General features: G+C 41.5%; 1 protein-coding gene across 5 annotated transcripts in view; it reads left to right on the top strand.

The window, feature by feature from the left end:
* Window positions 1-15,762, top strand: part of nrg2a (neuregulin 2a) — a 71,690-nt gene that overhangs the window by 34,697 nt on the left and 21,231 nt on the right. For all 5 annotated transcript variants that reach the window (XM_079652285.1, XM_079652281.1, XM_079652283.1 and 2 more), the window contains exon 3: window positions 1,135-1,253. In XM_079652285.1, the coding sequence (XP_079508411.1) occupies window positions 1,135-1,253 (119 nt within the window). The remainder of the gene's footprint in view (window positions 1-1,134; window positions 1,254-15,762) is intronic.

Genomic DNA, 15,762 nt, shown 5'->3' with positions numbered 1-15,762 from the left:
CTTATTCCGTTTTTCATGAAACTGCAGTTTGAAACAAGTCTAAAAGCCTATATCAATAAAGAAGTGGAATAAAAGCATGTACTCAATGCTTTGGACTACAAACGTGTATTCAATCAATGAAATGTAGTATGATGATTTATGCAAATCAACTTTTCTTATTTATTTATTTTAAACTTTATTCAACAAGAAGAGTCTCAGTGAGATAAAAAAAACTCAAATAAAAAGTTCCACATTAAACACAACCACCGTAAAAGATATACATTCACATGTTACTACTGGTCACGTTCTGACACTGGCTAATGTTTGATTGACCGAGACATTGCCCTTTGTATTCCTGACCTCAGAGATATTCTAACACTGCATTTTAGCATCTGACGGTTAAACATTTCACTTATTTCATTTAAGACGAGTGAAACCTGGCAAAACCCACAATACCATGTTCTTGTTCCATGGATGTTTTATCTCTCTTACCAGTTTTCCTATGTGTTTCGACTAGTTACTCCGAGGCCAGTGAACATACATTGGAATTACCCCATAGAGATATATCAGTTTCTTTTAAAAACTAATGTAACAGTTCATTAAACAAATAGTCATAATTGACTTTGTTAGCAATTTGAGGTGTACTGGTAAAACCTTTGCAGAATACTTTTTTTTAATGAAAGTCTATGGGAAAAATGCTTTTTGGGCTCTTTCATGGGATATTTGTAGTTGTAGCCAATTTGGCAACAGGGTTTTTTACAAGCTCTGCCATATTCAACTCTCTTAATACATCCATGGTTCTCTCTCAGTCAGGTTGGCTAATAATGACATCTGGCTTTGAAAAAGTATTGTAGTAAAACCTCCTATTGATGTACATTCACCTGAACTGTTAAACCAATAAGCCCTTTTATTAGAGAGTATGCCAGTAACACTCGGCCCTATGCTTTTTTAAAACTGTAATCAGTGTTTCTCCCCTCAAATTTGGCCTCAGAGTAAGTGATTATGTCTCCCTATCAAAGCAAAGAGCTGTTGCCATGCTGATGCTTGCCCTGTTCTCTGACTCTGTCCCCCATGTTTCCACTTGTTGCGTTTCCATGCTATTTCCTCCCTGCCCTGATTCCCCTGACTCAGCTTTGCAAGTGTTGTCTCCCACAGGAGGACCTCCAAACTCCAGATCAGCAGAGCAAAACTGGAGGATTCTGGGAATTACACGTGTGTGGTGGAGAACGCGCTGGGAAAGGACAACTCCACCGGCACTGTTAACGTCCAAAGCAGTGAGTACTACCTAAGCAACACGTGAAGTGGCACAAGATGTACATTGTTGGTATGACTGCTCTCTTGGCAAACGATAGATGAAAGGGAGCCATTGCAAACAGTAACATGCATGAAGAACAACTGTCCACACATGTGTCTGTGACCCATTCATCGCTGGAACAGTACATTGTACTTGGTGGTGAATGGAATTTAAATGTACGGTGTGATCTCTCCGTGTTACATTGACTGCGGTCAGCTGTGAAATCCCACAAAACGACATTGCACACAACAATGCAGTATACAGTAAAACATAGCTTGACACAATATGAAAGTAGGAAACAAGAATCGTCTTTGCAGTGTGTGATCAAATCTAACTGACTCGTTCAGTAGTCGTGTGTGTACGTTTGTGAGTTTTGCAAAGTACTGTAGCAGATGAAAGAGTTTTGATAACAGCTGCTTCCTTTTGGTGGGGTGGTGAGTTTGTGTTTGTTCCAAGCAGTGCGGGTGGGGAGTGTGTGGCTGCTGTGGGTAGCCAGTATAAAGAAATATATGAATACATATACAGTAAAGACATTTGCAGCTCGGATATAATTTATGTTGTTTTGCTTCTGCCTCTATCAAGGGATGACTTGATATTATCCGGTGGACGGAGAACTATGCGGCAGCTTGTCTTTCACACACCTGGATTTTCAATCGGAAGGACGCTAAATAATGTCTCTAGACTTTGATGCAGTGCAGACAAAGAGTTGTGATGTTGAACAGAGTCAGGGCAGATAATGTTTTTTTTTTTAGAAAACTTAACATGATGACATATTTATGCTATTGCAAGTAAACCATGTCTCGACGAAATGTATATATTCACTATACATCATTACTTTTGGAGAGTCGGAAAATAAGAAGTTAGTCAAAGTACTCAGTTCGTCTTTAAAAATATTTGCAGCTGGTTAATGTGAAGCTTATTTTTTGACTGTATATGCTGCTGCGTAGCTTGTACATTTTACCAAGGTATCAATAAAGTTTATATTAACCTTTAATACTACATGAAACATTATTTGTAGAGCAACAGGGTGTACAGACAGTACATAATGACAGTACTTGAGTAAATGGACCAAGTAACTTTCCACCATTGAAGATGAAGTGGTGCTTCTGGAGGTTTCTCATACACACTATTCTCATCACTGACCTTGACAACGGGATGATTTCGTAGAATCCCACACTGGCATGAGAGGTGTAGCTGGAAAAAGAGAAAGAGAAGCGGGACTGGAGTTGAGCCATCACTCAGTGTCCTTGTATTCACATCTAGGCTAAATAATGACTCTCCCTCCTTTCTCTATATTTGTCAAGGCCACCTTTTGTTTACAGTTAGCAGACTTAAGCTGAGATGCATCATCAGACTAGCAGCTATTCTTTTAGAAGAAAGGGCCCATTGTGTTTGACTCTCAGTGTTTCCAATATGCACGTTTGATTTCCAGCAAGCAATTGAGCACAAGTCATCCATCTTGTATTTAAATGGGGCTTCACATCGCCTCATTTTTTAAAATGCATCCAAAAAGTTTCTGTTGAGTTTTATAGCCGGATCGTGTGACTTACTGTACGCTTATTATGACACTTGGCTTTATTCCAGAGCAATGATAGATTTCTTTTTATCCATGTCATTTATTAAAAGGTAATTGACGCAAGACTCAAAGCCCCACTGCCAACATTTATATACAAATTAAATGGTAATCACCATCTCACATTTAATTAAATATATATCAGGTTAAACTGTACATCCTGAGGTCGGGGGAATCCCTGGTGGTAGCACCTGTTTGCACGAGTGTTTAATGAAGGCTCATGAACATGTGACCACTTGCCTGTGAAACTCTATATGATGATCCTAGCAGGCAAAAAAGCTTGTAATGCCAAAATATCAAAGAAAATATAATATTACAAAGGAGTGAACATGTGGGCTGAAACATACAGTAGCCACAATGGATAAAACCGCACTGAGCAATGTTATAGCACACCGGACAGCGTTTCCACTCTCATCACACACTGTTTCAACACATTATATCACTACTCTGCAGCAAAAGGTGGTTAAACCAGTTGCTAATAGTCAAAGATTTGTTTAACAGTGTACATTTATGCACATTTTTGTGTGTGTTCTTTGAGTGTGTGTCTATCAACAGTGACATTTCTTTACATCACTCCTGGATATCCACACAATGGCATCACTGTGTGTCCTATCAAGCGCCGTGATCATCCCATGTCTGTCTCGGAGGTGTTTTCTTGTGTGTTTGTGTATGTGCGAATGCTCACTGTTAAATAAAAAAAAAGTCCCATTGTGTTCGAACAGCACGCCTAGTTCCGTCATGCTTCAGGGGAGAAGGCAAGACGGGGCGAATCAGGGGTGGTATGTCCATAGGCAGGGGGAGGGCTTCGCTGAAACTACATATGCCAATAAAAGGGAAGTGGCAGCAAACAGTGCCTGTTGCTGTGATTGTCATCGGTTGATGAAATGCTTAAAATGTGCTGATTTTGAGGGGGGAAAAAAACCACATTTCGTTGGTAGGGTGGCAATAAAGGGCTCTGTCTGCCATGACACAGGTTGTTTTTGAAAAGGTTTGAGCCAAATGTGTGTTTTTGCTTGATATTGATGCATAAGACACATATTTTCTTTTAAGACCAAGGGCTGCTCGTCACCCTAAGGTCATAAGAGAAATGGCTATTGTGTTAAAGGGCTGCAGTGGAGTGCGCTCGCCTGCTGCAGTATGTTGCCGAAGCAGCATGTATCCGCAGTATTATCTGTGTATGTGTGCCTTCTAGGGAGGGAGAGCAAGGGGAGGGGTGCAGATGTAGATGGACAGAGGGAGGAAAAAAGAAGAGGAGAGCGTGAATAAAGCAGGGGGGTTGGATACAAAATTAGGGAATGCATGACAGGAAGCAGACAAAGACATTAGGGTAGCGAACGAGAGGGGGATACAGCGAGAGAAAAAGAGGCAGACACTGAGAAAGGGAGAGAAAAGTATGAAGAAGAGGAAGAGAAGAGCCCGCCGTGTTGCAGAGGAGACTTTCACACCCATTTTAAAATGCTGTTAGTGCTTGCTATCGTTGTCCGAGACACCTACTGTATCTGGGGTCTACAGTCAGAGCCAAGCATGCTAACACCGCTTGGACCGGCTTCATCAAAGTCTCTGAGGAAAATGCAATCATTAGAGATTCTGGCTTTTGCATACCGCCTTGCGCAGACAGAAAAGTGATCGTAGTGCCTGCTGTCTGTTCTGGTGGAGGCAGATTTGGGAGACCATCACTCAGCTCCACCACATGGTGAATACAGGCCACCACAAGCTCAGCAGACTCCTCACTGCCATTGGACACACTGTGTTTGTGTGAGGTGAAGGGTGAAAGTAGCTCTTAATTGTTTTAATTATTTGTTTATTTTCTCCCCCCTTAATTAGGGAGCCTTTCCCTTTTTTGGAAGTTGGGACATTTCCGCTATTCCAAACACAGCTTCACATTTAACCAACAAGTTTGAACACAGTAGTTTAGAAGTCGATGTGCAAAGCTGCAATTAGAAATTACAGTGCCAAAAAAAACTGATGCGTCGCCCTGAGTTAAATACCTTAAACAAAAAGTGATGGATCTACTGTACTTAAAGCTAAAGGAGTATGTAGAGGGGAAGCCTGACACTTATCATAAACAGAACACACATATAAGCCCTCATTATTGATACTACAACTGGTCATTACTCATTTCAAGCCAACCCATATCAATATCAGGCAAATGCGACACCTTTGTTTTTCTGAGCCGACGTTGAGCATGGTGCGGAAATTGCCGAGAGCAGGAAAAAATAACCACCGTGTTCAAGACTGAACCTAAACTGAACCCCTTGTGCATTTTAAAGCACGCAGTGCATTGCCGGCTTCGCGCCAGCCATGCAGTTCGCCAATAACGTTGAATGATTGGGCCTGTTTGGGGATTTTACCCATGTCTTTCTGTTTGACCGGCAGAACAGAAATGCACACTGTCAGCCGATCGAGTGCCAGTTACTGAGCAATTATTCAGCACAGATGGTTGGATGTTCTGCTGAGCTGGAACGCCTAAGTTGCTTGTTTTCAATGTTTCAAGATTCATGTTAATACTCTCACGTTCTCTGAGGCTGCACTTTTGAAACCTGATATCAATCAGTGGATCAATTTTTACATTCTTCTCTGAATCCCCAGGACTTTTCTTCCCATTGTATTGTTTGTTTTTTGCCAACTCCGGCATTGTGACACAATTCACAAGAGCATGTGTGTAAGTTGGTGTCATGGTGGTCTGGAATATCACATACCCTCTTAGCCAGTTCTGTAACAATTGCTGCCTTTTCCTGAGTGGTGTTTCCAGCCCTATACCCAACCCCCAGTGTAGAGGATTAGGGACCATTTGTTGTCCGTTTGGTCTGACCTCTACCCCGTAATCAGTCTGGCATGGTAGGACCTACAGGCCTTCTGCAGAACGGTGTAGTATATCATCAACTGTTTTCTATAAGGCCAGTGTGAAGGAGCAACACTAGTCAAAGTTTGCTTGGCTCCACGTGGCTTCAGATTAAGGCCTCCCATTATACTGCAGGCTGCTGTGTTGTGATAAGCGCTTGCGAGGCAGCCATGTGTCTGCGGGCTGCAGGTCACATCCTTGGGGGGTGCTGTGCGCGGCTCCACTGAGAGAGTGTGTGAGCGTCCAGGAATGTGTTGATGGAAATCACAGCTGAACATATGATTGCTCCAACCTCAGCAGTCATGCTGGGGCCCACCAGCAACAATTTTGCGCATGCATGCACGCAAGGCCCACACACACATGTACATACATACAGATGTGCACATACACCTTTACATGTTTTACCCCCCATCCTGAAGCCAAAACACCCCCTCCTCTGTCACAAACTAGTGCTTAACTAACTTAAAATGACACCTTTCACAGCAGTGGACAAAACGGTGTGCTGAAAACGTGAGACTTTACAAGGTGTTGCATCTCACTCTCACACTCCATGGTTGGATTTTGCTTCACATTCCATATGTTGAGTCTGAAACCAGGCCACTGCTGGAAGATGGATGCACGGTGTCAGGAGCAATATATTGCATCTCATTCAGCTACAGAAATTCCAATTTCTTAATTAAAAGCAATTTGTGATAGATACCTTTTTTTTTTTTTTTTAAGTCTGAGCTTATTTGTTATGGACACTTTGTTGCTTCATTCTCTGAAGGCATGTACACGATGTGAAGCAGACTTTTAAGACATTTTTTTAACTGCTCATTAAAAGTGCAAAATGTTCTGATGCTTATCACTTTCAGATGGTTTTCTGTTGTTGGTCTGGTTATAAACTTGCAACACTGTATTGCAAAATCGCCACAAATCAGAACTTTCCCTTTATTCTTTGTATTTAACTCCAGGCATAGAGAAATATGGATTTTACTCTTAATAATTGAAACCAGTCCACTTCTACTCTGATTCTTTCTCAGTATAGTTAAAGTGAAAAACAAGGCTTGTAGATTCCTTATTGCCACTTTATTTAAGACTAGAGAAGAATATAATCTAGGGTCTTATTGTTGGCCTCGTAAACACAAAGGAAGAGTATTATCTGAAGTCATGGATACATTTTGACTCATGTTCTTTCGAACTGGAAAGCTATTTTTGTCTCCTAATCATTATTTAATGTTACAGAGAAAATAATCCCCCATAAATAAACAAGAGACAAAAAACTCCCTCATCTTTTTCTGTTTTCTTCCAGTAATGTGTCATATCTGCCCTACGTAAGGGAAGCATTACAGTAAGTACTACTTTGAACTACATAAACAAAAACTTCCCTCGCTCCTTCTATGTCTCCAATTTGGTCTGAGTTGTAAAAACAAAACTCACTCACTCCTACTACGCAAGAGACAAGATAAACTCATCTCTAATGACGCTAAAGGATGTTAGTTGTGGTTGCGGCGTAAAGTGGAGTGTGTGTACGCTAGTCAATGCTATTGATTGGTGTGCGTAAGCCGCCGCAGCAGCAGCAGCAGCCATGTCTGAGAGGAACAGGCCTTCACATCTGCCAAGCGTTCTGTATTTACAGGCCACTGGAGAACAGCTTGTCAGGTCCTGTGGATCAAGCCGCTGGGCTGTTAGTCATGCCCACTTTTTCCAAATTATCCTCTGTCCAGGGGTCTGGACAGGCATTCCTCCAAGGTGGCCGTTTGATTGCTCCAGAAACTCAGGACTTGAAGGTCGGCAGGTTTGACCACAAAATCAGGGTCCAGAGAAATAGGATGTTTTAATCTGTAAGAAACACATAGACTGAACCACATTGGTGCACATTGACAGCATGAAGACACAGTGGTCTTACAATGTGGCTAGATGTGTGCCATTTAGGATGAACTGATGCATGGAATTGATCCTGATCTTGTCATTTGGAAGCAAAATAACAATTATCTTATGTTGCAGTCATTTTTATTTCAAAAAAATCCTCGCTTTTGAATAGTTTTTATAACAGCCTTTAGGCAAATATTTGATTACAGACAGATGTATAACAAAATGATCTTAAAATGCATGTTGCTCGTATACTTGCTTCGTAAAAAGCTGCTTTGGTATACACAAGCTTTCCAATGCACGAACAAGAAAATGAAAAAAAAAAAATATAAACATATAATTTGAAGGTAAATGCAAAGTCATGACCAAACATAACCAACAGTTTCAAATGGAATCAACTGATTATTTTCGCAGTCCAAGCTTAAATGTCATCAACTGAGAGGGGCCTGTTTGTTATCTTCTCCAACATCACAACTTACCTCAGGACAGCTGCAGCATGTCAGAGTTCAGGACTTGTTTTGATCTTCACCTACAATAATGTTTAGTTTTCGAGGCGGTCACAAAAACGTCACTTCGCCCACGCTCGCTTTCTGTTTTTGTTTACTCTTCGAGCCTTTCAGTATTAGTGGGCAGCGTCCGGGACAGTGGAAAGATGCAGAGTGGATGGAGGAGTTGATGTCATGAGCGGATGAACACTCACAGCATCGTACACGCATCGGATGACGTGTGTGGGGTTCATGATGAATGCAAACCTACGTGACAGGACACTACAACATGTTGCTGCTGCTCTGCAAACATCCCCATGTATTCGCTGCTCTCTAAGCATCATTTGTTCATACTTACTTATCTTACACCTGGCGCAGATGTGTTTAGATTAAGCATTTTGTAATAATGTTCACATTTTATATGTATACCATATTCCATAGACCTTATTTTTCTTCATATCTCAACATATTTATCAGCTTTTAGATGATTTTAGGTATTTTTTGACCTAGCAACAGGAGTTTATTGAACCCTCCATCTCAACCTTAATATGTTATGAGCTCAGAAATGTAAAGGAGTTGGCACATAAAACATAAATCAGATCATTAATATGTCAGTACTTCATCGCATTTTTGACAAGTGCTATGCATGCTGCGGGTCATCGGCTTTGCACGTATGTGCTAATGCGTTAGAGAAGAAGCAGCTGCTAAATCTTATCATTATCAAGAATCTAGGAATAGTTGGATAGAATATATTAAAGGGGACCTATCATGCAAAATGCACTTTGTGATGTCTTTTATACATAAATATGTGTCCGGTGTGTCGTGGAACTCACGCAGCGTCAGAAAATAAAACCCTCTCTTTTTTCCTCCGTACCCAAATCTTTTAAAAACGGGTGTACAACGAGCAGATACAGATTTCCATCCGAACTGACGTGTCCATCCGTGGTGACGTCGGCGGACCCACAGGAAAGTTGCTATCAGAAACAATGCCCGACGTGTTTTGGACGTCTTTGTTTACATTAGCAAGCCTCGCTAACACTCAGAGCTAACCTGTACTGAGCACATGTGTTTAAAAAGCAGGAAATACAAAAAACAACTCACCTTGTGATAAACCTGCAAGAGAAAAAGCATTTGAGCTCCATACTGTTTCAGAAATAATCCTTGACGTGGTTTAAACAGGATGGCGTTTTATCACAACCAAATGTAACTTTATCTCCGGTAGAATTCTGATCAGGCATTAGCTCCGCCTCCTCTTATTATTATTTTTTCAAGCTCAGGACCCAAAATCTGCGTTTCTCTAACAGGGCTGCAAAAGAGGGGTTTGAGCAGTATGTGGGATGGCTACAATGGGTGATCTGTTTGGTATTTTGAAAAAAAAACTTCAAAGACATGTTTTATATAGGTATGGCCCTACAATATATTTTTCAAATATAGCATGATAGGTCCACTTTAACTAAAACTAACCAGAAAACTTTCCAGGAACATCACTGCTAATGCTTGCACTCTTAATTCAATTTAACCCCGCCGATCCTTCCAGATCAGTGGGCGCCCTCGATCAAATCTTTGCCAAAACAACTGAGTTATTGAAAATCCAACCACATCTCACTTTGTTGGATACGCAGTAATCTTGCTGTGTTCTGTGGGACAGTTAAGCCCTCAGTGTGAATGAGTGAGGATATTGCTATGTGTGTGGAGGAAGCAGCTGTTACACTTGAAAAGCTGAGTGATGTGAGCAGGAGGTGACATGAGGTTCTGCTGTGTGCTGGGCTTTGTTAACTCTTCCAGGGCCCCGGACGAAACTCATCTGAGAGGCTTCATTTAATAGCATTATAAAAGATTCCCTTTCACCCCGCCTCCCCCGAACCCTCAGCTGTCCTGGTGGTCTTTTCCTCGATGGACTGCGGCTGCAAGAATCTGTTTTAACTTGCCATACAACAAACAAGCATGGTGGCGTTTGTTAATGCTTTCAAAGAGGGTAGAATGATTACCTAGAAATTAAGCATTGCGTCATGAAGGCTTGCTTGTTCTGAGTAAGTCATAATTAGCAGTTTCTAGTGAGAATGGGGCTGTGAGTAAACTATTGTTCCCATACATCAAACAGAATCCCCGCACCTCCTATTACTTTGCTTTTTTTAAGAAATGGTCATGAGCGATCCTGTGTGTCTTCGTACTTCTTCAAGTTTTCTTTGAGCACGAGGGGAACATATACTTACACCATTCCATTGCTTCTAGCTCAGGAGTGCCTAACTATAGTTTGGTGGCCACAGCTGTCTCTCATCCTCAACCTCCCATTACTCCATCGCGCTTCTTTCTTTTGTTGGGCAACTGTGTTCATCACATTGCGTCTGTTGGGGTGAGTTTCCTGTGTGTCAGCAGCAGCCATTTCCTTTAGAGTGTGTATGTGTGAACTGTGGATGGACTGGGCCTTACTTTAATCACACTCGCAGTGAACTCATACTTTAGTATACAGGAGGCCGGAAGCCTGACAGCAGCAGGGCTAGTGCCCTTGGTCGGGACGTATAGCGAGTGTGGGAGGTGTGTGTACATTAGCGGCACACACACACATAAGCAGACTTTGTGCTTTCGGGGAGCAGCGGAGGGGAAACCTTCAGACCTAGCAGCTGGCCACTACTGTAGCTGTAAGCATAAGACCCAAATATGGAGTTGTGGTATATGTCTTCAGTATCTGGTACAAGGTTGCAAAAGTCTGTCTTTCCTCAGAAATGAGCGCCAGCTGTTAAAGATGAAGGGCAACGGGGAGATGTGGACGCTCCAAGTTATGTCCTTTTAAAGTGATGGTTATGAAGAAAAAGTTTCTGATACTTCAATATCTTTTACATTCTTCTTTAAGGATCCTTATTTTTGTATCCAGTACGCACATCTGAGTGGTAGGAGGAGTAAGACATTACTGTAGATGCACTTAATTATAAACCTGCTTTAAATGCTGAAATGTATGTGAAGGATTTCATTTTTAAGTGGGTTTCCACAGAAAGTAGTAAATCCCGTTTACATATGGTGTTAATGTAAAAAAGCATACACATTTTGAGAAAATGTAGACCTGTTGAATCAGGCTAGCTCTTCGTCTAATCATAAATCAGTCAGACGTGTGTATGAAGTGTGTACATCCCAAAGATAAACTTTAAATATTAGAATGTAGATCTGGAAGACATCTTGTTTTTTTTTTGCAATAGCTGAGCAGAAGAGTGTGTTTCACAGATTATTCCTGCTGGCCCTCAAGTTCAAACATGGCTCCTTCAAGTCACAAATCTGCTCTTCTGACCTTTACCACCAGTGTTTCTGTCCGTCAGGTGAATGGAAATGGATAACTGGAAACATGCTACAATTCTCCTTTTTTCCTCGGGTGAATCTCTGAGGTTTTTTTAGGGTACGTCCCTGCTTTAAGATGTCATTAAAGGTTTTCTGTAAGTGTCATTTGCCTCATCTTACCTTGTGCTGCTCATGTGTGACTGCAGTGTCCACACACAGATGCAGGCACAAGCATTCAGTAAACAATAGTTAGAGTGGGGGAAATGAAAGCAACAGGCATCCTCAGACTCAACAGCGTCAGGAACGCCACGCTTTCCCCGAAAGGACCGAGAGAGGAACAGCCCCGCGTGGAACGTGCTGCAGAAAACACCATGTGTCACTTTGTTGCCAACTGCCCACATCGTGGTGCCTGCCATACCAGCGCCCGCACCATACCATACCCTGCCCTTCCTAAGTGCACTTTGCTTCTTTGCAGTGCACGAGCAGCTGTTGTGCAATCACACACTGGGCTGCTGTTTGATTTCCCTTCAGTGCAGAGACGATCGAGGCAGGCAAGACCAGGCATATCAGCTATGTGGCTGAAAAATGGTAATAGGAGACAAGAATATGAAAGAAGACACACTGGTTGTGGCAGTGGCAGTCTTGCTGAAGAGTGGGTGGTAGATTAATGTTTCTGGCAGGCTCCATTTTGTTCATTTCTAAACATTCCTGTTTCCTACTGAAGGTGTTTGAATTGTGGATGATTTTCTATTGAAGAAAAGCTTTTAAGTGCACTCTCAATCATAATGGGTTCTTTCGTGCGTCCTACCTACAGTAAATAGTAATTTAATTCCTCTATGGGTGTTTGACATGGAATCTCTTTTGTTTTGAACTCTATGCTTGAAAACACAGATGCTGGATATTGGCATTGATTGGGTGTGCCTACAGTGTACTGTAAGCGTGGAAGTAGGTGCGTGCTTGTTTTTGTTGGCTTTGGCACGCCGAACTATTTTCCAGCTTAAGATTCCGGCATTACTCCTGTATCTATCTCTTTTTCCCCCTTTCTTCTCATTTGTTTTTTGTTTTTCTTTCAATGGGGCTACATTTGTCTGGACTTGCGCGCCTTTCCAAATATGTTGCCTTCCTAAATCTGAATATAAAAACTGCGTATTGTTAGCAATTGCTCATTCAATTAAACAAATTAAGATCAAATCAATCTTTCTTAAATACAAAAGCTAATCTTTACATGCAGCAGATCCTACTTGCAGATGCTAGTCTTCAAACAAGATCCGGACATTTATCTTGCTTTGTTATTGGTATTATTTGTCTCCGGCTCCACTTTCTATAGAGCTAGAAAGCCACCTACATTACTAATAGCTCAAAAATTGCGGTCTCTGTCGTGCACGCATCATATTAACTCCCTCTGCACAGCCTCTTTCACCACATCAGACCAGCTGTCAACGGCTTCGATTGAACCCAACCACATTCACCGATCTGGGCTTTTGTACTTGTTCCTTAACTGTTGATCTTATTTATTAATTTCCAGCTAGGATAGACAGTCTTTTCAGATTGCGGAAAGGAACATAATGCAGTCCACCATGTGTAGCAAGAATGCATGCAATATGAATTAGCCTCAAGTATAGAGATAAAAGATCTTGGTCCGAGCTGTAACAGGAGACATGTCAGACATTCCCTGCCAAGAGTCGGGAGGTGAAGCGAGAAGGGGAGGAGAGGGGAGGAAAGGGGGGACTCCCAGCTATTTTCTGGTACATAAAACTGACTTGTGGAAAAGTATGACTGGGTGGCAGAGCTATTACAGATACCATGACTCCTGAAGGGTCAGTCCTTAAGACATGTAGCACTTTCCCATCCAACCGGATTATTTGGCCTTTGGGATAGGAGTTTGATTTGTCTCCTTGTTTGCATTGTAATGATTAACCTTGTCCGATAAAAGAAAGAGTTAAAAGCGCAGTGTGGCATTTAAGTTTCAGGCCACCTGTTGAAGGATTTCTGCCCAGTTAGCACTTTATTTAGTTCAGACTCTAAAGTACTAAAGTATGGCAGACAACTCTCTGCTCCATAGTTTCTGTTGGAATAAAAACACATTGTACATTTATATAATCTGTTCTATATTTAATATTCCATCTGTCAAATATTTATGTATATATGCATAATACGTTGTTAATTCAAAATGTATATTTTCTACTTTCTTGTTTATTTCTAGTCTTTGAATTTTTATTGTACAATCCTATGTCTTTTTATGCTGCTACAACGCAAACATTTCCCAAATTGGGATCAATAAAGTACAATCTTATCTTATCTTATTGTCAAGTATTGGTGTAACTAAAAGGGTTTGGCATGTATTCGATTCCTTAGAAGGCAGGTTTGCATGTGTAATATAATTAACTTTTACATGACTGACAGGTTCATGATCTTCCTGTTGGCTTCATTTGTTTGTTCGTGAACCTTCGTGTCCATTCATCTTCCTCAATACGCTGCAGATGTGTAAAACTGGCAAAGACTCACCAGGTCTGCACACTGTTCCCACTCACTTACAAACTCCCAAATACTTTAAACTTTTTAACCTGATAACATTGCTTTTAAGAGTGAAAACACAAAGACATAACACAGTCCAGATGGAACATATCCACTGCTGGTAGAATAACTACCTTGGCTTTGCTCCTGCGCAGAATCAGGTTCTGTGTCGTGCTTCAGCGATGGGCTTTCTGGTCAATTCCGGTGCAGAAGTAAAAAAGATTAAACCAAGCTGCGGTAAATTAGCAACATTTGTCATAAATTAAGGGGGACCTGTGTATAGCTCTGCACCATAGACAGGCCAATTGAAAATGTATTTCATTACACATGTTGGGGCTGGGTTGTGAGGTGTAGTGCAGGATTGAGTGTGGCCCTTTGCTGTTTGCTGCATATGCACAGGGTGCCTCAAGAGGGAGAAAAAAACGGTGCAATAGGGACCTCTTTTTTCATTTTTACGATTTTGCTAGAATCCTTTGGAGAGCGTGGAAAGACAGGCATGTTTATGAAGGTTTCCAGATGGTCCCGCCTGCACCCCCAGCTTTTCTTTTCAGTTCTTGGACCATGAAGGATTAATCAAAGTCAGTGGCGAGGGCTGATGGCTAAACACTGTGGCTCTCGCGAACCTAGAGGAAACCCCTCTTCAACTCCAACTCAGATTCAGCCCCTGGGCTACATAGCAGAGGAAAGTTGAAACCCGAGGTTCAAAAACCAAGCAAACTTAACTAAACCCTGGCCAAATAAGAGCGGATAAACGTAGTGTGTTTATCACAGCGGTTGATCTCCTGCGGGTTAGAGGAATTTGTCTCCTACATCCAGCCAGGAAAGCGGGGCTAACCCTGACGGATACACCTGAACTCTGATCCCCTTTGTGAGCTGGGGAATTGTGCACTGCTTGGTATTTATGGATTCTCTGTTACATGTAAAGATTTTAATGGAGTTTGATGTCATTCTGGCCATGACTCGAATCCGCTCGCCGTGATTGAATGCATTCAAACTATAATGCAACACGAGTACAAGACATCCAGATTGCTATGATCAGGCAAAGGTCTCTCTTTTATCTACCATTTTTAGCCTCACCATTACCGCCTGGCCTCTTGGGGATGGATGCAGATAAAAGGGCTGTCTCTTGAAAGAGGAAGACAATAAAAAACACAAAAGGAGAATTAGAACGAAACTGTTAATTTTTAAATAAGCTATTTCTGTTTATAGCGCTGCACACCGTTGCCTTAATCATCACCTTGAACATCCTTCGTTTGACGGGAGCTGAGCAGGTGGAGCAGAGGATTGTCAAGCAGTGTTAATTTCGTCAACGAAAACTATGACGAAAAGTTTTCGTCAACGAACTTTTTTACATGACTAAAACGAGACGATGACGAGCTGTTTAGTTTTCGTTGACGAGACGAGACGGGACTAAGGTGTTAATGGTGGACTATCGGACATTCAAAATGCAGCATATTATCCCTCAAGTGTCCGTTTTGTCCGTCAAAATGCATCTTACGTTTCTAACTTGCAATATCATTATTTCCGTTAACGCGTTTTGAGTTTTCGTCGACTAAAACTAGACTAAAACTACGAAGGAATGACTCAAATGTGACTAAAACTAATAACCATTTTCATCTAAAGACTAAGACTAAATCCAAAACAGCTGCCAAAATTAACACTGTTGTCAAGTGACAGAATGTGTAGCTTGATTGGTTCGTAAAACAAATAGATTGAATTACAATAGCTTTTAACAGGTTTTGAACCAATATTACTGATGCATGACACTGCAATGTACTGTCTTTATTAGACACATGCCACTCTGAACAGCTGCTCTGCATGGAAATGATGAACACGCGCAGCATTCACTACACATGTTAATATACCAACTGTCAGTAGATATCTCTGTGGTGTGTTCACAGCAGACTCACTATGTGATTACAAATGAGTCCGTCAACATTCAACATTGTTCACATTA

This window comes from Notothenia rossii (assembly GCF_949606895.1).
Source record: "Notothenia rossii genome assembly, chromosome: 9".
NCBI lineage: Eukaryota > Metazoa > Chordata > Actinopteri > Perciformes > Nototheniidae > Notothenia > Notothenia rossii.
The sequence above is the reverse complement of the archived record's forward strand: the minus strand, read 5'-3'. Positions and strand labels throughout refer to the sequence as shown.